Source organism: Medicago sativa, chromosome 3, assembly GCF_051527215.1.
Source record: "Medicago sativa cultivar Bolivia chromosome 3, Bolivia_mono, whole genome shotgun sequence".
Lineage (NCBI taxonomy): Eukaryota > Viridiplantae > Streptophyta > Magnoliopsida > Fabales > Fabaceae > Medicago > Medicago sativa.
The window spans coordinates 77,738,080-77,761,563 of NC_140751.1; the positions used below are offsets into that span (position 1 = coordinate 77,738,080).

Consider the following 23,484-nt stretch of genomic DNA (forward strand, 5'->3'; position numbering starts at 1 on the left):
TCCCATAATCATGGAACACATTTATTCACCACGGGGGTTATGGCCTCTTATGTCAAACTAAATTGGAACTGAACACCTAATCTTAAATAAATCTACTGCTGTGCCAATGAAACCGTCTTAGCAATACTGCAATTAAGTCTCAGCCATATGCACCAAAGTTTAACCTAGATTGCTTATTACCAAACATAAAAGCCTAATACTGACTTGGAGATGTTGATGAAATTCTGATATGTTATGCATCAGATGAAGTTACTGCATTAATTTACTTGACAATTACATTGCATGTATTGGTTTATATGGAACTGGGAGTTCCACCTCCAAATTCCAGTTCATGCATACATTTCCAAGTTCTTGATGGAAATGGTTTATAGTACTTAAAATTGGTAATATATGACAACCGAGCATACATTAAACACAATTTCAGTTCTTGCATATCCCCACAAGTTGTAATTTCTGTTGCAATTTCAGTTCTTGCATACATTTGACACAAGATGTTCCAAAAATCAACAATCAAAGAAAGATTCTGAAAAATAACAGTTCAAAACTCAGCAAAATATCATATATACCCACTACATGAAAACAATCTGGCCAACCACAGGCAGAATATCAATTGCAATCTCAGTTATATAATATAGATCAGTTCAAATAATAACTTCGCTCGTTAAGTTTAGAAATAGAGAAACAAATTTTACAGAAAAATCCTAACATTAAATCAACAGAACTGCTTACCTTGTCAACAAGTCAAAAAATTCATCCAGGTCACTTATTGGAAGCTACAGCAAGATGTGGTAATAACAGTTCAGTGTTCTTGTGTTTGAATCTTAGTGAACATGGCTCAATATCCAACACAATTTATGTAGTTATGGATGTGGATGTTGACTTGCATGGTTTACTACGTTAAATTCATGTTCGTATCAGCGTCATATCTCAGTTTTGATATGATGTTTTTGGATGCTCATGTCCACCCAGAGTGTAGATTATGATTGTGATTTTCTAAGCAAGAACCTGAATCTTGTTTCCCATGTCTAGTCACAATTTCCCATGCCTACACATAAATCTAATTATAATGCAATGCATAAAGCTGTAGATGGGAAGGCACTTGCGTTTGTTGGGGATGAAGCTGTAGACTGGATTTCTTCTTCTTGCTGCTGTTCATTGATTTATATATGAAAGGATTTCAAAGGAGGAAAGTAGGTTATTGTTATTGACAGAAAGAGATCACACAACATAAAAGAAGGAAAATACAGCAATGTTAAACAAAAGATACCTCATAAATGCCACACACATCAGAGAGAAGCAAAAAAGAAACACAATTTTCCCATAGTGGATCTTTAAGGACAAATTTAAAATCTGACAATAATGATTTACTTCTTTCAAATACAAGTAGATAATAAACAACCACACACCTAATGCATTTTTACGCATTTCTACAAGGCATTTATCCCCTTCCGGAAACATAACAAATTCACCGAGGATACTGCTCTTAAAGGGAAAGTTTGGTATTCACCAAAAGACAAAGCTTAATCCAAATGAATGTTGTTAGTGTTACATATAAATTTAAGTATCCCTTAGTCTTGGGGCTAGAATAAAACAGGCAAATACATGGTAGAACTGGGGCTTTATGAGGCCTCCAAGCTTGAAACAAACCGTTGATATTTGTGCTTGTTCTGGTGAAATACCTGCAGCACTATTAAGACTTACTATTGCAAGTAAAGAAATGTCAAGAATGTCTGCAGGCAGGAAAATATGTGTCATGATCTATGCATCTATAACTATTTGTTATCAAGAAGGAATATTTTCCTGCTTAATGAATAAGTAAAAAATTGAATGAACTGACTAGACTGCACTGTGGAAGATTTAGGAGTTCGAACTCCCCCATCCATACGGGAGAAGGCAGCCAGAAAAGCTGACAAACTTCTCAATGATTCAGCTTTTCAGAATAGAAATATCTAGAAATGTAGGAACTTCTAAAATAAATAAAAAATTAAATGTAGTCTGTTTCTAAGATAGAGGGTAGATAGACAAGCATAGGATTTTAAAAAAGGACTGTTTCAGAACAAGAAATCAACCTGAACTGAGATCTATAGTCCATCTGATACATAATACATAACCAAAGACAAAAAAGAGGCAATCTTTAGAAAGATGAACTTAGTGTGGATTTGAATCAGTAGTTTGCTTGCCTTTATTACTTGAAGCAAAGCCCAGAGACTTTATCAGCGTTTGTATATACACTATCAAACATCTATAATGTTTGAGCTATATTTGTTGAAGCTCCGTAGTTGCCAATTCAATTTATTTCAAGCTTGCAGCTTAATGTTGACCTGCATGGCCTGCAATTTAATATGCATTATCCTCTTGAATCCAATATCATCAACAATATGATATATCCCCACTTATTGTAGCTTGGACCATGATATTACATCCTGAATTGGCACTTGATTCAGCAATAGCACTCTTACATCTTACTTATCTAGCTGACTAGAGGGAATCTAGCCCAGTCATCATTTGAGAAATCCATTACTATAGTGTGTATATGATATCTATGTTCTTGTGTGACTTGGAGCCCTTCCAGATTTATTAAGAATAAAATCCCAGTGCATAGTGATGATATAAATAGTAACCACATTGATAGAGAAGACAATATTAGGCTGAGTGAGCTCACTTTTGTATTTATGCCATTGGATTAAAAAGAACTGTAGAATCATCAAAGATAAGTTACCTTAGATGGGATAAGATAGCCAATCTCGCGTTTCTGTTTTTTCTTTATGCAAAATTCCTCTTTTGGATATCAAAGAAGATTAGGCTAGAATACGTTAGTTGGAAGCTTCAAGCAATATGGCATATGGGAACAATATTTTAGGATAAGGCAATTGGAAGCCAAAATAAAACTCGTTTGAATCTTAATTCTTTTGTAAGGTCAGCAATACATTAGTTTTGGTAAGAGCCTAAAGTATTGTTTGATCTATGAAGCTGATTCCACCTTTGTGGGGTAACATCAAGTTGAACTTGTATTTTGAAGAGCTTAAAGTGATTGACTGTTTCAACATATTTTGTTTGTCTGTTGTTTTTGTAGTGTTAGGTCAAGTCATTATACAACTGTCGTGACCATTCAAATAGTAAATTTCTTGTTTGTGTGAAAGTCATTCTTTGTCTTTGTGTTGGATATTTACTCTAGTTTTGATTGTGCAATTTTAGAAATTGTTCCACTTATATGGGTTGAATATCTCATGCCACCATCAGAAGCAAGATTTGCTTAGTGCTAAGTTGTCTATCAAAGCTAAAAAATGCTTGTTAGTTAAGTCCTAGCGCTTCAAAGTGTTGGATGTTTGTAATCACATTACCTTCATAACTGTCATATTGTAATTTGAGCCTGGTTATGGAATATGTTTATCTTTCCTTTAAAAATTATAAAATCTGAATGCCCGAAACATGCAACAATTTCACATTTAGTTTATATTGTTGATCACAGGATAAGCCATCGACAGTTACGCGTGATGAAGATTATTCACGTGATGAACGAAGACCAGCATTAAGGGGATCTCCTTTCTCCCAAAGAGAGTTTAGAGGACGTCACGGCAGCCCCGAACCACATTATTCTGACAAGTCCAAGTTGAGTGATAAAAATCCAGAGCCCAGCGAGGTTTTGTGGGTTGGGTTCCCAGCTCAGTTGAAGGTGGATGAATCAATTTTGGGAAGGGCTTTTGCTCCATTTGGTGAAATTGAGAAGATTTCTACATTTCCAGGTCGTAGTTATGCGTTTGTTCGCTATAGCAGTGTGGCTTCAGCATGCAGAGCATTAGATGCTCTGCAGGGAAAATTATTTGGGAATCCCCGTGTACATATTTGCTTTGCCAAGAGTGAATCAGGTTCATCCAGCAGTGGTAAGAGCTCATTTAATGGTCCTCGATCCCCATCATACAAGTCAAGTGGTCGTGGTGGATCATCTGAGAACTTCAGGCCGGAGAGGAGCTTTGGTGGGGAGCAGAACATTAGTTCTCCAAATATGTTCTCGAATTGGGATTCTCGAGATTCTGGTGCTTATGATTTTAACAACAGGGTTTCTTCATGGGCTGGCGGAGCTAATACATATGAGCAAAGGAATGTTGGAGAGAAGGGGACTCCACTTGGAGTATCACAAGAATTCTATGATATAAATAGTCCATCAAGGGAAAGACACTTTCATCAGGGTGATTTTCCACAGAAATATCCTCAAAGAGGTGCATTCTTTGAAGATCTACAGGGCCTGCCTGAAGATGCTCCCTATCTACATGTGGCTAAAAAGCTAAAGAGTGGTTCTTCTCCTCCCGAGAAAGAGCTTCCAGAGTTTGCCTTCTCCGAGTTAGAAAGACAAAAACATGTTTTACCAAGATTATTACCTGATTTTCCTCATCATGAGCCTTTTGATAAAAGTTTTGATGCTGGAAATTTCCCTCATGGACAAACATTTAATCACCCACCAAGTTCACCTCTGGTTCGCTTCGATAGACATGAAGGCCGGAAACCTTATGATAATTTTCAAATGGGTCCCGGTGCTCTCCAATCAAATTTTGTTGAGAAAAAAAGATTTACACCTGAACCTGATAATTCATCTTCAACTGAGTGGAAATGGGAAGGTACCATTGCTAAAGGTGGGACTCCTATTTGCCGTGCCCGCTGCTTCCCTGTAGGGAAAGTCCTAGATATCGCGTTGTAAGTACATAATTTTCCTTTTAAAATCTATTTTTCTAGATAAGAATGTCTTATATCAGCTCTGAAATAGTCACCTTTTCTATTTCTAAACTAGTTTTGTTTTACCAAGACTCTCATGAGATACAATGGCTTTTAAAAGGGGGTGAAATGATAACCTGGAAATTCTGGGGAGGGGTGATATTGAAAAAGAAAATTACCTTATGAAATTAGAAAAATACTTGTAATTTGTAAACCCTCACCGACCTCAGATGGGGCACCTTACCTCCCCCAAAACTTTGATTACCAAAAAAGGATATACTGATATTTTCAAGACATTTTTACTGCCTATAGCATAAAGCATTTTTTTTAATGACTATCCATAGCATATAACTAATTTGTCTTTTGGTAGAAACTGCCCTCATTTGTCGTTAGCACAAGCTTTCAAGTTAATTTTTATCTGTTTTGTGGGTAATCTATAATTAAACTTCACCCACCATGTAGTTTAATCTTTGTGAAATAACCACTTTTTTTGTTTGTTTTGGGTGTCACTTACCCACCTCAACCTTAGTTTAATTTTTGTAAAAGCAAAAACTATTGCTTCCTCATAGTCATATATTGTGTTATAATCTGAAAGACATTGAGAACCAAGAGAAAATACCAGAAAACTTGTGAACTGGTTGTATTATTGAATTAACTGAAAAACTGAAGGGGCACGCTTTAGATTGCAGTATAACAATATACCAGGAGTAAGTAATTCATTTGCAGGTGGTTTTATACCTTAAAGCTTTTTTGATTAAGACATTAGTACGCAAAAGCATAACTCTAGAATATTGAGATCCCAACTATGTCGGCACTCCTATATCCATCAACCACTTGCACTCCTATACCTATCATCCATTTGCATACACTACAATATTAATAAATTAAGAAGGAAAAAAAAATACAGCTGAACATGGGAGAACAATATATAAAATCAAAACACATGAGAAGTCAAAAAAATTGGAACCTATTTAGGAAGGCTCCACTTATTGCGAACAAACTTGTCAACATTAAAACGAGGAAAATCCTCCCACCAATAGTAACCATATGAAGCTAAGCAATCAGCACAAATATTACTTTCCCTGTAAATATGGGAAACCATATAGCTCATTTGGCCAGTGAGAAATAAACAATTGAGACACTGCATTTAGTTGCCCAGGAACAATATCCGTCTTTAATGGCCAAAGACGACTAACCCCTACGATAAGCAACTTCAATGCCATAAGCTCAGCACAAGGAGCAAAAGAAATACCAAAATGATTATATAACCATCAAAACAACTAATAAAAGATGCGATCCGACCTCTAAAGACATAACAAATTCTGCTATCTCAGAAGCACCAATAACAAATTCTGCTATCTCAGAAGCACCAATAACAAATTCTGCTATCTCAGAAGCACCATGAGCAGTACCATCCGTGTTACACTTAATCTAGCCCCTAGTAGTAGGAGGAATCCAACTGATCGGCATGATCCTAGGGGAGTTGGTGGCATGCCCAAAAATATTGAAACTTGAAAGCCTTAAGAATTGTGAATTCTTTAACTCAAGAGTACCATGTCCCCGAGTTAATGTTAGCCACAAATAGACACAACAGCACTAAGCGTGTTAATATTTGACGGGGCATAAAGGTTTGGTTATTAAACTGAATATTGTTCCTACAGAACCAAATAAGCTAGAAAGAATAAATAATTGGTACAAGAGTGACAGGTTCCAATTGGGAGCTCCGGGCTTACTATAGATGTCAGGAATACACTCCACAGAAGATGTGCCAATATTACACTAAAGAATATAGCTAAGCCAAATCCACATTTTCTGAGAAAATGGACAGGAAAGAAATGCTCAGAAGATTCTTGCGAAGCACAACAAAGACTGCACATTGAAACTGAGGCGCATCCTCTTTTCGAAGTATTTACACAACTCTTTTACCAAAATAAACATACATCTGTTATTTATGATTATACATATATGCAGCATCTTGTTAATATTAAAAACAAAACATGATCAATTGCTAAAAAAAATTCACAAGGCGACAACAAAGATCAGAGTAAGAGGACAAAAAATCCTCATACAGAAGCCAATGAAGAGAAAATGACACATACATTGTCTAACGAAGCTATCCAATCCCCTTAGTCACAATAGAAACGTTTTTAAATATGCCCATATGGTGATTGCCACACAGAAGCCAAAGACATCAACTGTCCCATAAAATGGTGATAAGGGAGAAGTTCTGATTGAAAACTTTGCGTTAAACTGCATTCATTTCATTAACATCACAACCATGCAACCACAGCACAATGCCATAGAAGTTTACTGACTTTACTTTCCTATAAACTGTTTTATGCTTGGTTATAATGTCAACCAATACATTTATTTCAGACCAGAGTTCTTGGATTGCACTGCAAGAACTAGTCTAGACATGCTTTCAAAGCATTACTACCAAGCAGTTGGCGTTTGGGTTGTTTTCTTTGTGCCAGGAAGCGATGCTGACATTGAATTCTACAATGAGTTTATGCATTATCTGGAGGAAAAGAAGCGGGCTGCGGTTTCCAAGGTGGATGACAAGACCACCTTATTTCTTGTACCTCCATCAGATTTCTCAGAAAAAGTGCTGAAGGTACCTGGTAAATTGAGCATATCTGGTGTTATCCTGAGGTTGGAATATCCTGGTTTAAACCAAGGTCCTATGCACATTGAAAGAGACATGAAAAACGAAAACTTATCGTCCTATAATGAGAACATATTGCATCCAAATTCTTCTTTTCCATCCGTACGCATACCTACAAACCCACCATCTATTTCAGAATTGGGTAACTCTGGAATCAGCAATCTTTCATATCTGGGAAACAAATTTGCAGCAGCTCCATTAGTATCGGATTCCTCTCGTTCTGTGGTTAGTATGCATGAGGCCCATGATGAAAGAAGTCGTGACTATCCTTCCATCCAGCCGCGAACATCTGTACCAAACTGGTCTTCTCACAATCCACAGAACTTAATCTCTAATAGAACTTTACCTTCACATCTATTCAGCGGTGCTGTTGAACCTATTGAGGAGCGTCGTCCCATCATGAATGTAAACTCAAATCAACATTCCAGTGGAAATTCAGGTATTCCATTTGGTGGTAACAGCATGTCATCGTATCCGGAAGGAAGAAATTTTGATCCTTCAACCCCTGTGGGAGCCCTGCAACCAGAACAGCTTGCACAACTAGCTGCATCTCTTCTTGAGCAGCAGAGGCAATTGGGAAGCTCTATGAGCACATCTTCATTGAATGATCCCAGGCAGAATAGATTTAATGAGTCTGAAGCCTCATCCAGACAATCATATGCTGCAGAAAACATCCATGCGAGTTCTGAACTCTCAACGTCTCAGTTTGGTCACATTTCACATTTGCAAAAGCAACAGCAGATGGCAAACATGCCTCACTTGTCACAGATGGTTCAAAGAGAACAACAAAGAGAGGTTAGTGGAAATCAACAGTTGGCAGGTAATAGCTTGCAGGAAGATGGAGATGCAGATCCACAGACCCGTTTACAAGCAACTCTAAAGTTGGCTGCTACTCTTCTTAAGCAAATCCATCAAGAAAAAGGGAATTGAGAAATGCCAGGATATCAGCCGTTGCTTTCCTGGCTTGATGTCTCGACTTTTGAAGCACCAAAACAAGGATTGTCATTACAATGTTTTGATTCACAACTAATACAGTGGTTTTTTAAGCAAGGAGATTTCTTGTAAAAATGCTGTACTTTGTTTTTCACAATCAGTTCTTGCTCCATATACAAGTGTCATTTCAGTTGTTTGGGAAAGTTCATAAAAGTCTGATAAGATATTCAATGAAAACTAGTTAATGGTAAGTAATTTAATCATGTCATACCACCCTTGTTATTACACTTAGGGTGTGTTTGGGAAGAGGGTTTAGGAGGGGAAGGGAGGGGAGGGCTTACATTTCTTTTTTAATTTAAAGACATTATAAAATGATTTTAAAAAAATTGAATTAACAACATGATAAATGATCATATAATACTTCAAAAACACTTAATTTATCTTAAAAAGACATTTTACATTGTTCGTAATTTAAAAAATAAAAGTGAGCCCTCCCCTCCCCTCCCCTCCTAAACCCTCTTCCCAAACACACCCTTAGAGATTGGTTACTTGTCACAAGAATGAAAATGATCAACGCAAATAAAAGCGAAATCTCATCTCATCATTCCAACCGTGAGATTCTCTCCTTGCCCCACCAGTATGACCACACTCTCTCTCCATTTGTTGCTTATTAAAAGCAAACAAAATCAATATTTTTTGTTCTCTAATATAAGCAATTTTGACTACCTTATTATTCTTCACATAATACGCTCAATAAAATATCTTGATTTTTTTTAGAGGATATCATTTGATTTTTATATACCACTTCATTTAATTAAAATAATTTTCCTAGATTTATATACCACTTCATTTAATTAAAATAATTTTCCTAGAATGAGCACCATCATTTCTAGTAGTTGGATAGTGGAAAGATGACTAATGATGTTTTTGTAAATATTTGTATGTTTTTTTGAGGGGATTTGTATGCTTTTTATTAAATAAAAAAATTATTTGACTTTAACTAACTTCTTTTTGACAAGCTTTAACTAACTTCCTTAAATTGACTTTAACTAACTTCTTTTTGACAAAGCTTTAACTAACTTCCTTAACATGTGTAAAATTTGTTGAATTTGCCTATAATAAGGTATGGAGCAGGATGATTTTTTTCTTGTCTTTTTTCTTCTGCTAGAGTTAGGGTTATGTCCCCAATTTTTTTTAATAAAATATTTTCTACTTTTAAAAAAAAAAAATGTCCATCGGTATGTAGGATCTTTTCTCCATGTCCCTCATTAAACCGTGTCAATATAATCCTTAATGTATCCATTTTTTTTTTCAAGAATTAGATGTATCAAACCTAGTATTTGTAACGTGTGCAATGCACAAGAAGAAATAAAAAAAAATGTATTTTTAACAAGAATATATGTAGTCCGATTTAAATTTTTTGCATTATTGAGTAGCAAGAAGATTTAACTATTTCGTAAAAAATAATGTTTAACTGCTTGAGTGAAAAAAATACTGCTAATCACTATATCACATTGAGGATAGATCAATATTATGCATCAACTGTTATGTTAAGCACTTAAACCCACTTTGATTAAGTTATAACAAAGAAAATACATGACTAATGTTTGAGAAGAAAAACAAATTTGATACAATTACAATTTACAGGCTGAAAAGAATTTATGAAAGTGGTTGAAAAAGTTAACAAAATGTTGTCTTTTGAGTAAACCATTATTTTTTGGTAGACATAAACATAAATAAAACTCATATAGACATACTCACATGAATATAAAAAGTATGAAAGAGAAAATAATTAAATAATATGTATTTTATAAGTGTGTAAATGACTTTAATTTGGGTACGTGACTATACAAGAATTTCTCTGCTCTTTGACTCAAAATTATATGAGTTAGCCACTCTAAATAACATCTCTCTCTCTCTCTCTCTCTCTCTCTCTCTCTCTCTCTCTCTCTCTCTCTCTCTCTCTCTCTCTCTCTCTCTCTCTCTCTCTCTGTGTGTGTGCTGTTGTTTGTCTTTCCTGTCTTTTTATGATGTTTGTTCGATTCAAATTGTTAGATAAGTTTCGATCCAATGCATATTCAATCATTGATTTTGATACCGTCAACTTACATATCCGGAGGTATGGATATTTCAGATACTAATATAGTCATATTTTTAAGCTTATGTACTTTGTCGTTTTATGCTATTAATTACATGGATGCTGTGAATTTGTTTGCACAATGATCCTTTTTGTTTTTAGCGAAATTGTTGTATCGATATACTCTGTAAATTTCAATGAATAAATATCGTTTATTTTTAGTCAACAAAATAAATAAAATAACAACTTACCCAGTGAAATTAAATTACTTTATATAAACAATTATAATTCTATCGAGAGAAAAAATTATAATCATCCACACTGATTAATTATTTAGATTATATTATTATATTTTAATACTAATTGATATACATACACTCATGCAACGTAGTGAATTTTAAGAAATTAATGCAAATATATTACTCCTATCGTCCTTTGTTGAAATAGTAAATTTATCTCAAATGTGACGGAGAGGGTATAAAATTGAGAGTAGGATAACATATAAAGTGTTTGTTTGCAATTGTTACTGCATGCTGAACATGATGGTCATGTAAAACTTAAACCAACATGTTAACAAAATCACAAACTTGACGATGCTTCTTATTTCATACACATAACAATAGCCAATAAGGTTTACTTAACATGGGATCTTCAGGAATAATTCCTCAGAATAATTAAATGATAAACAAACAAGTCATTGACTTATTACCTGTGTCAGTGTGTGCCAATTGTCACCAGGCCTGCAATATAAACTAGTTTCTTTATATATCCATCTTCCAATATGTAATTCTTCAGTGTTACTAGCTAGTGCTCTTAATCTTAGTTAGCTTCCAATTAGGTATTAATTGTTAATGCACAAAGGAGCAAAATTGATAGAAAATTATGTATTCATGATCCTCACATTTTTCTTTACTAAGATACTCCCTCCTTTCTAAATTACTTTAGTTTTAGAAAAATATATAATTATTTTGCCTCATTATACTTGAACACTCAATATTAATAAGGACAATTTGTAAAATTATTATACGCATTCATTCAGTTTATTATTTTTCTTACATGTACGAGAAAATTTTGAATGATAATCATTTAGCAACAGAGGTAGTACGCAGTAGTAACTTTATTTATTAAATTAGAGATATTGTCTATCTATACAAAATGGAGAAACTCTTAAGATTTTGAACGATTCCTTAAGATTTTAACTTTACTGAATTCAACATTTAAAATTTTGCAGGTTATAAACTTAAGAGCCTTTTGCATATCCTAAGCTAAATTACTGCATTTATGGAATCAAATGGAAGATATGTGGCACAACGGTGAGCAACCGTCATTTATATAAACCATAGGCTTAGATATCATCCTGAAGACACTTAAAGCTCAAAACATCTATATTTCAGAAGTAAACAAAATAGTAGAAATTAATGCATGACCGTACAAGGTTGTGTTGTGGCTGACACATGATCTGGTTTATATGTATAGATATGCAGTAGTTACAGGTGCAAACAAAGGTATTGGAATGGAGATAGTGAAGCAACTGGCATCTTTAGGCGTCGTGGTTGTCTTAACAGCAAGAAATGAGACAAGGGGAAAGGATGCCATAACAAAGCTCCACCAGATAGGTCTGTCAAATGTGATGTTCCATCAGCTGGATGTTTTGGATGCTCTCAGTATTGAGTCACTGGCCAAGTTCATCCAACATAAATTTGGCAGGCTTGACATCTTGGTTAGCTTTTATAGATCTAACATCTAAAATTTTCAATTATCATTTTGATGTCAAATTAAGATTGAACAAATAATATGCTACAAATATAATTTTATAAAACCATGAGTTTGTTGCTGCTTTAGGGATCAAAATGAGTCAATTCCTATATATTATTAACAGCTTTATCCTTTTGTCTCATTTTGTTAGGGTAAACAGAAGTAAACTCATAGCTTCTTTTGTGCAGATTAATAATGCAGGAGCATCATGTGTTGAAGTAGATAAGGAGGGTCTAAAGGCCTTAAATGTGGATCCTGCAACATGGGTAAGCTCAAATTTCTGCTAAATTACAACAATTTATAATATTACACCTTTTATGACTTGTGGATGCAGTTGGCAGGTAAGGTTAGCAACACCTTGTTGCAAGGAGTTATCACACAAACTTACAAGAAAGCAGCAGAATGTTTAAATACCAATTACTATGGTGTCAAAAGAGTAACTATGGCTCTCCTTCCCCTGCTACAATTATCACCAGCAAAGGCAAGGATAGTGAATCTCTCCTCCCTCAGGGGTGAGTTAAAGGTATAAAACCAAGATCCAACTCCACAAATTAAACATTATTCTCAAGCTAAATGTAGATTATAGATATCATTTACGTATAATATGGTCAGTGTGTTTTAATGTTGTTGCATTTACAAGGCCGGGTTGAACTCAAGATATTTGGTTAAGCTAAAATAGACCCAAATCATGCGCTCTTGGGTCTATTATTATGCATTTTATTCTAGAATGTAACTATGGTTACTTGTCTAAAGCACATGCTTTGTGATTACTTCCACTGATGAAAGCATCATGATTGTGTGCAGAGGATTCCGAATGAGAGGCTAAGAAACGAACTTGGGGATGTAGAGGAATTGTCTGAAGGGAAAATAGATGCCATGGTGAAGAAATTTCTGCATGATTTTAAAGGAAATGATCATGAAGCTAATGGGTGGGGCATGATGCTTCCAGCATACAGCACCTCCAAGGCCAGCCTCAATGCTTACACAAGAGTTCTTGCAAAGAAAAATCCTCACATGCTAATTAACTGTGTCCATCCTGGCTTTGTAAGTACTGATTTCAACTGGCACAAAGGGACAATGACAGTAGATGAGGGTGCTAGTGGACCAGTCATGTTGGCCCTTTTACCAGATGATGGCCCTACAGGTTGCTATTTTGATCGCACTGAATTAGCGGAATTTTAAAGAGGGGTGATGCATTGATCAGACAAGTCATAAACAACAGCCTTGAAATGCCTCATAGGAATCGGCAGTGGTAACCGTTTTGTTTAAATTGTTCAAGAGACCAGTTGCATGCCTACATATCATAATGAAAAATAATGCCTACAAGTCATAAACCATACATTTTCTCTATCCTCACCTACATTGATATATGTTCTGAAGTTCTATATCAACCAAATTGAAAATAATAATAGTAATACACCTCAAAAGCACTTCCAACATAACACAGACATTAGAATGTGCTTGGGGGGAAAAGAGTGCTTCTCAGGTAATCTAGTAATATCCATCCATATGAAGCCTCCACTGACCATCAACTTGAGATTTTGACTTGAAATGTATTCAGGGCTGCATAAATAAAAAATGATTTATAAACCAGCTATAAACCATTAACACATTCATATTGTAAGTGAGTTTTTACATTGAAATCAACATTGAAATTGATAGGACAAAATACCAAATCAAAATTTTAACAAAAAATTTAAAAGCACATCAGCAAGATTCCAGGGCAAGATACCAAGAAGCTGTACCTTTTATTTTCTTTAAATTCACAGAACAAAAACGTTTCCCTCAAGGAAATAAATCCTGAATATCCACGATATCAGCAAGGACACCAGCTGCAGTCGTGTCATTTCCAGCTCCAGCACCTTGAATAACCAGCGGTTGGTTACTATAGCACCGAGTGTATACTTCTAACTGTCATTTGCATCAACATACAAAATGGTCAAGACTTCAAAGTTATTGCTCCAGAAAGAAGAACTTGTACTGTACGGAAGGGCAAAGAAATTGAGAAAGAAAATTTTTTGTGCAAGGTCAAGCCTCTAAAATGGACAAAAATCCTAATTAAAAATACTTAACACCAAAAACGAGAAAATAAAATAAGCTCACCACATTATCACTTCCTCTTAATCTTCCTAAAGCAGAATTCTTTGGAAGCTCTTGAATACCAACTTCACACCTTGAAAAAGGAGAGAAGTTAAATTGATATAAAAGGTGCCAACATATTTAATACTAATAATTTTGAACATTAAACATTACCAAATCATATGCAAAGATTCAACTGAACATGAAAAAGTAGAAAACCGTATGTGTGGAATTGTGACAAATGCTTGATTGAATTGAACACAGAATATGAAGGGAGGAAAAAAAGATACCTTGGGCCCTCAATGACACAGACATATCGCAGAACATTTCCGTTTGAAGCTGCCTTCTCAACTCTCTCTTGAATATCTTTGTCTAGCAATAAGAGTCCACGACTCAAAAAGTCATCAACAGTCATTACATCAGGCCCCATTTCCTTGGGATACAAGCTTTCAATCTGTGAAATTCATATAAAATTACTAACATAGCATAGGGAAAAACTACTATAAATAAAGGAAAGGTAGGATAGCTAAGTAGAATGTGAAAAATGTCACAAACCTGAATGCTATTCATATTAATCCGACGACCAAGTATTCGAGCCAGAATCAAAGCCTGTTTCAAATATTAGCCCAAAAAACAGAAAGTTTATATTAAGATTTAAGACCATTTTAAACTACTATTCATAATAGTGCATTCAACTTCATATAAAGTAGTGCAGAATGTCCCGTGATAAGAAATGGTCAACTAAAAAATAGATAAACTCCAATATCAAAACTTCGAAAATGAAACTGAAGCCCCATTAGCCACACCCAACACATAAATTTGGCTAAAACGGGCCGGTGATACAGATTTTTCAGCTTTTTGATAAAGCAGGCACAACTGTAAAACTAAATTTCGCAGAAGAAAAACAAACCTTTCTAGCAACATCCATTCCACCAAGGTCGTCACGCGGATCTGCAATAAAACAATATGCATAAATATTCCACAAATTTAAAGGTAAATTTTCATAAACTAATTGTGTAGCAATTAGCAAATGGGACCTGGTTCAGTGTACCCCAGACTTTTAGCAGCTTGGACAACTTGGCTCAGTGGCTTTCCATCTTCAACCTCACTCATTACATACCCCAATGTCCCTAGTAAGAGTATGCAGAATAAATTCCAATATCAACATAACAATACCTTACATTTATGTGGAAGACTACTAACAATGAATATGTGATCAAGCATAAAAAAATATCTAGACGATGTAATCAAACAATGATGAAAGATATTGTACCACTCAAACTTCCAATAATGCGATTAACTGGATCACCAGACGAGATTATGCGATTCAGGGATGATATCACTGGAAGACCAGCACCTACCTTTAAAAACATCACAACCAGATCAGCCAAAGCTCCTTAAAATCCAAAATATTTCAATATTCCCATGAACCCAAATAAGATTTTGATAGGCACAGTTTGGTACTTCCTCTGTTCCTTTTTAGTTCTCTTTTTAGAGTTCATAGCAAGAAAACTATTAAATTTTGTTACTTTTGATGGAATTATTAACGTTTTCCTATCCATCATATTTTATTACCTTTAACTATTTATCATCCCATTCCACCTATTTCTCTCTGCAATAAAATCATAAGGGCATAATTGACAAACAATAATTTATGCTGCATTGAACTTTTGAAAACAACAAGTAAATAGAATCAATTTTTTTTTTTTAACAGGAGTTTGAACGAGTCACCAGATAATTGTTCGAAAATCAGAACATTCAGATTTTCCCCTAAATTTATTTTCCTTGTTTACTAAGGTCTGAATTTTGGCAAAGTAACTCCTTGCCTATTATAGATCCATAAAAAACATCCAGAACTTAGACAGGCTCTAGTTTGGTTACTGTGAGATTAGAGTTAAAGACAGAAATATAACCAATTAAAGAAATTCTAGGAACAAAATTTGCAATTTATATTCCTCTTTAGTGAACACCCACTTTCACAATATTTTGTTTTATATAGCCCTATCTCGTTGCAATAACTTGTTAATACATCTTTAATCTAGTTGAGGCATGAATTAACATCACTTACAGTTGACTCATGCCGGATACGACGTGGATATGCCAGAAGTTTTTCAAAATCCTCCTGTTTCATTTAAGAGCTATTGTTTAGATGAGGCAACCATAACAATAGAACAAAGAAACAAAGTAAAGTGGGAGAAAATAAAAGATTATCTTTTACTTGATAGAATGATTATAATGAAACTTTCTTTTAGGGATTTTTTTTTTTTTAAACAACAAATTTTATTAAGGCTAAGCATGTACAAGATGCACAAAAACTAGCCGGCAAAAGCAAGATACAATAGGGAACGTATATAGGCGGAACACCGAACCCACAAAAACACCAAACCCAAGTGACTGCACCTAGTGGAAAAAAGTCTAGTCTACCCCCTTTAACCTAGGGCTGTGTGCACTTGGACTCAAAACTTTGAACAAACAATGCCCCAAACTTTTTGACAAGCACATTTTCAACGTTGAATTTGATTTTCTGTCAAATACTAACAGGAAAAGCAACATTCAGATCAAGTGACTATTTTTTTCTGCAAATTTCAAGCTTGGAAAAGTCCATTTCAAGAAGGATCATATGGGCAGTTTGATGCGGAAGCTTCAAAAACATGATATAAAAATGACAAATTCTGTTAATATATTAACAGAAAACATAGATTATAAAGTTTAAGGACCACGTTACTCTTTTTTTTACGACCAAACTGAACATGGCCATAAATTAGAGGGGGTAAATTATAAATTTTCTCCGTCTAGAATATATCAACAAGTGCCACTGGTTACAATAGGGTAAAGTAAAATTAGACATAAGTACGATTTTTTTCTTAACCAAAATCATGTGTTTCCTAACTTCCCATTTCAACAATTATAAAACACTTGTGATGATCTTACCATTGTAGATGTAAGAGGCTTTTTATTTGCCATAACAACACAACAACACAAATCCACCACTTGTTTAAGTACCACTATAGTGTCAGCGCTAGCAGTGCAATCTACAAAGGCCAAACCTACAATGAAAAAAGTCTGTCTAAGTGATTGCATGCATGAAATTCTACTCTTATTTAGGATTTGTTTCGAAATCAATCACATAAAGCAAGTGATGTGTGACATAATGAAAATTCAACACACCTGTCTTTTTACCAAGTTGAGATGCAATCTCTAAAATCTTTCCTTCGGATTCCGGATGCACAAATACTTGACATTGTCCTTTCAATTACAATCAAAGAGTAATCATAAGAAATCACACAAACATTCATATCACAACCAAAACAAGCTAAGAACACTGGCGTAGATATCTACCAAGATCACCAAGTTTTGATAGAGATTCGCCACAATTCTTGAGCCGGCAAAGTTCTAACAAGAAGCTATCATCCAACCCCTTATTCAATAAATCATCAACAACCACCAGAGATTTACTATCACCAACTCCCACAACTCTCAAGCATAGTCCCTGCCAATCAAAATAACAATCAAAATTCAAAACATCAACCAACAAAAACACTTAGAAATTTATAAACACATTTTCCATCAATGTCAGAAAATGATCATACTCTATGAAGCACGGACACCGGACACGACACTTACAGGTCAATACCAATAAAATTTCAAAAAGATGAATTAATTGAATGCAATCACACATGTTAGTGTCACGGACACCAGACATGCCTTCCAAAGAATAGATGAATTAATGGTGGCACATTCATAATTTACTATGATCAATAGCTAGATGAATTTTAAGGTAGCAAATGAACTCTAAAGAATAAACCCATGATAAAAAAACAAACAAAAAAAATTATCTAGAAGACAAATGGGTAATCAGAAATCATAACAAAATTTGCACTTTCAAACTAAAGCAATGATTTTGATACTAAAACGCAAATGGGTCATCGGAAATCATAACACAATTTTCACTTTCAAATTAAAGCAATGATTTTGATACTAGAAGGCAAATGGGTCATCAGAAATCATCACAAAAATTTCACTTTGAAGCTAAAGCAATGATTTTGATACAGCAAGAAAATGAAACAGAAACATGAGAATCGATTACCTGTGAAGAGTACGGCACGAGACAATGTGTTGGAGAAGGTGAGAACCAACTCCTCCACAACCCATTAGAATCAAAGGAATTGTCTTCATTTTCTCAGTGAGTTTTTCACTTTTTGTTTTGTGAAAGATTAAATTAAAGTTGGAAATTGAATTTTATGGATTTTATGAAATGGAATAAAGGAAGAAGCAGTTTGTGGAAATGTAAGTAGTAAGGGAACTGTGTCTGTGTGACTGAAATCAGAATTTTGATCCAGCTTACACATATAAGCACACAAGGGTTTTTCATTTTACTTTTTTTTTTTTTTTTTTTTTTTTTTAATTTTTATAACTCATTCCAACCCTCTAATTTGTAGAGGAAGAAGACAAATTAGTCTATCATTCATCGTAACAAATGGACTTATTTATTTGTGCTTGGTATGTGAAGGTTAGAGACTACTTTAAACTACTTTGACATTCAATTTTATTTAGATTAAATTGGGTCGCGAGAAAATTGTGAAGGACTAAATTGGATCTTCACTCTAAAAATATATCATATAAAATGGAATCAACTTAATAAGTATTTTAAGTAAATCATAATTTTATGTCCTTCAAAAATAAAATTACAAAATAATTATTATATGAGAGCTTTTGTATTATCAAATCATTAATTTTCAAGGATGAATATTATGGGGATTGTGTTTCAACATGGGTTCTTCTTCAATCCAAAGGGTATAACTTACATTAGGTGCATACAAGAGGAGAAAACAGGTTGGCATTGCTGCTTCCTTGCATCCCCTAAGTCTTACTCTTGTTGGTGAAGATTGAGTTTCCTGAATGTTCTTGAGGAGACACTAAATCTCTTAAACATGACTCAGAGCATAAATGATTGAGAATTTGCAGTTGGAGTATTGAGGAGTAGAAACAATCTGCTATACCAAGGAAAACATAAGAATGTGGACTACTCTGAATTTGGTGTTATTCTACAAATTTTAGGGAGATGGTGTCTTCTTATTTTCTTAACATTACAATTGTGTTCACTATGAAGCAAGGAAATATGATTAAATTATAATCATATGTTGAGAAAATCACCTATGTTTGTTAACTTCTCATCTTCTCTAAAACGGTTGTCTATGATATTTACAATTACCTGCACACAAAGGGGATGTAGCTCAGATGGTAGAGCGCTCGCTTAGCATGCGAGAGGTACGGGGATCGATACCCCGCATCTCCAATTTGTTCTTTTTTTTTCATAATTTTTTTGTTGTTTTTCCTTTCCATACTTTTCTCTCTCCCTTTTTTGCCATTTTTAAGTTAAACATCAGATTGCATTAACCAAATTCAATACAGAAAGATTTAATAGCTTGATTTGGGGTACTCTCCAAGCAAGTTCTAGTGTCAAACTTATTTGTAAATTCTACCAAACTGGTGCATAAGAGACTTACAATCTTGAACTGCTGTGACTGTTGTGGCAAGAGCCGAATTGAATTTATTCATTTAACAACAACAAAGACATTAGATTCAATAACTACACCAACTACATTCTAATATAGTTTGAGACAACTCAAAATCTAAAAGAAAAGGGCTAAACATCAAGTATCTTATTGCCCCTAAGCATCCAAGAGTACAGATACAATGATTCTTAAATTTAACGCATGCGGAACAATATATCAAAAGCTGAAAATGACAACAACATTGTTGAAGAATGAAGAATACAACCTAAAACAATGAGATGACAGAACATGTGGCTTGAATAAGAGGAAGCCAAAGTAGTAGTACAATTGCAGGTAAAAAATATTTTATTTTCCAAGGAGTGTTGAAGTAGTCATGTATGAAGATTGCCTTATATCTACGAGAAGGGTCCCCACTAGCGAGAGGCCATTTAAAGCCAGAGCAAATCCTTGTATGGACTAGCCCACAAAAAATGACATTAGGAGGATTTGAACCGGAGATCTTGAGAGAACACTTCAAGGTCCCAAGCCGACGCCACTAAGCCAACCTGTGTGGGTTTAAAGATAGCCAATTGATTTATTCTTTAACAGTAAAGAGAGTGGAGATGCAGGATGTAGATTTATGTTCCTGAGGTAGAGTTTCCCATAACTTTATGAATGTAGGATCCTTTGAGAACACATCCTTGGTTAGTACCTCTTTATCAGTCCACATTTTAATATCTTGCTCAAGTTTGAGAACCCTTTCCTTGATATCTTCAAAAGGTTTATTATTACTAGTCCAGCTGCAAAGTTCTTCCACCTCAGCCCAAAAGGTAGATTCTGTGATTTCTGCTTTTGGTGACCTGTTTGCATGCTCCAACCATCTCTGAGTGTACCTATACCTCTTTGGCCTAGCCTTGTTCATGTAAGGTCCTGTGTCCTCATTCTTCAAATGACGGTGATAATTGGCAATATCTAGAGGCTCAACAAGTTGACGGAATCTCGTTCCGAGTTCAATCCATTCTTTTTTCCCTTCAAACTCATCTGGCAGTTCATACCTCTTCAGCATTTCAATGATCTCATCCCATACTCCTGCAAGCACAAGTCTCTTCACGTTTGCTTGGAAATCCTTTGGATCCTTTTGCACCTTGAAGGCATCATAATAACCTTTTCCATTGTTTATCTCACATGTTGATTTGTACTCTTCCAAATCCCTCATGCTTGGGACGGCCTTCTCCTGAAACTCCTTTTTTATTTTCTCTTCATTTCTTTCTTTTTGCTTTTCTAACTCGCCAGCTGCTCGAAGGCACAGTCGTGCTCTTGCGCTCTGAAATCAGTTTCAGCAAAACAAATTGTCACACACACACCCATATAAGCTAGCAAAATTATGCAGTCTAATTTTGTGTCTGTATAAGATCTATCATATTGATGGACATATCTAGTGAGAGCAGAAGATGCAAGAGGAGTCATTCTTGACCATACAATCGTAAATGGATGGTCAACATTAACTTCTCTCACAATAACATGCTCTAACCAAGGTTTAAAATAATGGTTGAGTGTCACGTCATGATGCAACCACAATTGCAGTCGCAGTGTAGTCACAAAGTCAGAAATAAAAAATTCGACGTCACAACCACAATCACACCTTTTGAAACCTTCGCTCTAACTCAATACGCTTTTCTATAAAGATGTAGAGAAATCAAAAGAATTAATTACTGACCAGTCCAAGGCTATCCAGGGCGGCTGCAATGTCGGTATCATGACCATCACCAGCAGACAAAGGAAGATCGTCAAGTTTGTTTAAGTACACCACATTTTGCATTCCTAAGCTCTCCTCTAATTCAGCTTCATAGGCTAGATGCTGCAGTATGCTTTTGTTGGCAACTTCAGAAAGTTGTGCCAAATCTCTTAGCTGAGCAATATGAAACAGAAGTTGTAAAACAGCGTCTGAGTTTTTTACCACAATCAGCTGGCCATTACCATTGCAGAAAATGTAAGTCCCAAAGGGTCTATACGGACTTAACTCGACGAAATTTGTCATAGTCTCCAACAACAAATTTGTGCTTCCCATTAGATTACAAGCAACATGGCTTGTAACAGTTGCTGCATTCCTCATCACAGTGGAGTAAAACTCACAAGTCACACTGTCTCTTATTGGATTTTGAGTTAAGGAGTTGTTGTTAGGAGTCAAAAGCTGAAGAACAGGACTAATGAGTTTTTCAATGGAAGAGAAAGGAGCGAGAAAAATCCTTGGCACAATGTCATATTGCATGACAAAGTGTATGAAATGATGAGACCATTTTTCTCTGTTTGAAGCATGAGAGAATATATGATTACCAACCAAGGGAGAACCAAAAGTGACACACATGGGTGACTTGTGCTGAATTTGGATTTTGGTTGGGTAAAGATACTCTTCCAATGCCCAAAATGTTGCTAGAATGGCCAAAACAGCCCCTGAAGAGTGCCCTGTAAATACTACTTGCTTCCCTTCTGTTATGGCTTTCTTCACCTGCAATGCAACACATTTGATTGGTCGCTTCGCTTTGCTTAATTCAATGTAATTAATTTCCTTTATCTATAATAATTATTTTAATTAAATTGTACCAAAAAATTAACTAAACTATTTTCGTCTGCTAAGCATTTTCCAAAACAGATAATTTGTGAAATTACTCAAATCATGGTTTAATGTGACAAACAACATTAGGACTATTTGGTGAAAACATAACAGATAGGCGATAAGCTAGCTGATTATTTGGTTAAATTTGTACTGTCTAGTAAAATTAATGTTTGAACTAGTTGATAAGTATAAAATGACATGAAAAAAATATGTTACTAATATTTAAATTGTTTCAATTAAGATAACTGGAGTAAAATTGAGAAAAAAATGATAAGCTATAAACTAATTGAAGTAGCTTATAAAAAATGGTTATGGATTTGGCAAGACACATTTTTGAGCTTATATTTCATAGTTTATATCTTATATGCTCATATGACTAAAAAGGATATATCTGGCAACCGTCACTTTCTCACGAGTATCTTTATTAGCTTATAACTGTTTTTGATAAGCTAACTCAAGTAGCTTATAGCTTATTAAACCGCTAATTCAAGTAGCTTATATCTTACCAATGTTATCTTAATTGAAAAAAATTAAATATATCTTTTTTTATGTATTTCCTATTTACCAATCACTACAAATTCAATCAGTTAGCTTATTCGCTATCAATAAGCTAGTTCCGCTATAAGTTCATCAAGTATAAGTTGTTATTAAACATGTCTATTTTGGTCCTATGAACTTATAAGCTATAAATTATCTGCTATTAGCGCAAAATTTGTCGTGGTACTATCCAATTTCAAATAAAAAGAAAGAAAATAAATAATAATGAAAGATTGTGTGGCAGGGAAGTTAGTTACGACATACCTCAGCTACAAATGAGGAAAGTTTCAACAAACGATCGAATCTGTTGAAGAAAGCTTGGTTGACCAAAGCAGTTTCATCATTGCCAACACTTTTAAGCAAATGAAACTTAGCAAGATCAATCTTAGTTTCACCAAATGATTTTCTAACAAACCAATCAGTTTCAACCCATGATCCAGGAAAGCTTATAACAAGATATTCTGTTAAGTCTGGGGATGTCTTAAACACTTCTGTAATATAAGGTTCAGTTGCTGAGTTGTGAGCTTTGAAAGACAAACTACATGTTTTTTTGATAACCTCTTCGTTTAGTCCTATGTTGTCTCCAACTAATCCTCCACCCATGTTTCTATATTTGGTTTGT

General features: G+C 34.8%; 4 protein-coding genes and 1 non-coding gene across 5 annotated transcripts; 3 read left to right on the forward strand and 2 right to left on the reverse strand.

Annotated features, from left to right (window-relative positions):
- The first annotated feature begins 1,565 nt into the window (after nt 1–1,565).
- Nucleotides 1,566–8,573, forward strand: LOC146940454 (RNA recognition motif (RRM)-containing protein). The gene is made up of 4 exons (XM_085754145.1): nt 1,566–1,736; nt 1,841–1,929; nt 3,470–4,689; nt 7,084–8,573. The coding sequence occupies exons 1-4, from the start codon at nt 1,622–1,624 to the stop codon at nt 8,300–8,302; spliced, it is 2,643 nt and encodes an 880-aa protein (XP_085610271.1). The 5' UTR covers nt 1,566–1,621; the 3' UTR covers nt 8,303–8,573.
- A 3,039-nt stretch (nt 8,574–11,612) lies between these two features.
- On the forward strand, nt 11,613–14,231 carry LOC146940455 (short-chain dehydrogenase/reductase 1-like). Its single transcript, XM_085754147.1, has 5 exons — nt 11,613–11,695; nt 11,859–12,102; nt 12,326–12,403; nt 12,472–12,660; nt 12,942–14,231. The coding sequence occupies exons 1-5, from the start codon at nt 11,664–11,666 to the stop codon at nt 13,317–13,319; spliced, it is 921 nt and encodes a 306-aa protein (XP_085610273.1). The 5' UTR covers nt 11,613–11,663; the 3' UTR covers nt 13,320–14,231.
- On the reverse strand, nt 13,375–18,524 carry LOC146940456 (Glyceraldehyde-3-phosphate dehydrogenase-like family protein). Its single transcript, XM_085754148.1, has 14 exons — nt 18,304–18,524; nt 18,097–18,103; nt 17,556–17,706; nt 17,385–17,462; nt 17,148–17,263; nt 16,285–16,338; nt 15,490–15,577; nt 15,254–15,346; nt 15,127–15,167; nt 14,772–14,825; nt 14,507–14,670; nt 14,241–14,310; nt 13,883–14,048; nt 13,375–13,700 (listed from the first exon to the last, which is right to left on the reverse strand). The coding sequence occupies exons 1-13, from the start codon at nt 18,390–18,392 to the stop codon at nt 13,923–13,925; spliced, it is 1,131 nt and encodes a 376-aa protein (XP_085610274.1). The 5' UTR covers nt 18,393–18,524; the 3' UTR covers nt 13,375–13,700; nt 13,883–13,922.
- Nucleotides 18,525–19,439: 915 nt separating this feature from the next.
- TRNAA-AGC (transfer RNA alanine (anticodon AGC)) lies at nt 19,440–19,512 on the forward strand. Its single transcript has one exon. It is a non-coding gene; the product is annotated as a tRNA-Ala (tRNA).
- A 232-nt stretch (nt 19,513–19,744) lies between these two features.
- On the reverse strand, nt 19,745–23,484 carry LOC146940458 (protein EDS1L-like). Its single transcript, XM_085754146.1, has 3 exons — nt 23,127–23,484; nt 21,429–22,217; nt 19,745–21,035 (listed from the first exon to the last, which is right to left on the reverse strand). Exons 1-3 carry the CDS (start codon nt 23,463–23,465, stop codon nt 20,307–20,309), a joined length of 1,857 nt encoding a protein of 618 aa, XP_085610272.1. The 5' UTR covers nt 23,466–23,484; the 3' UTR covers nt 19,745–20,306.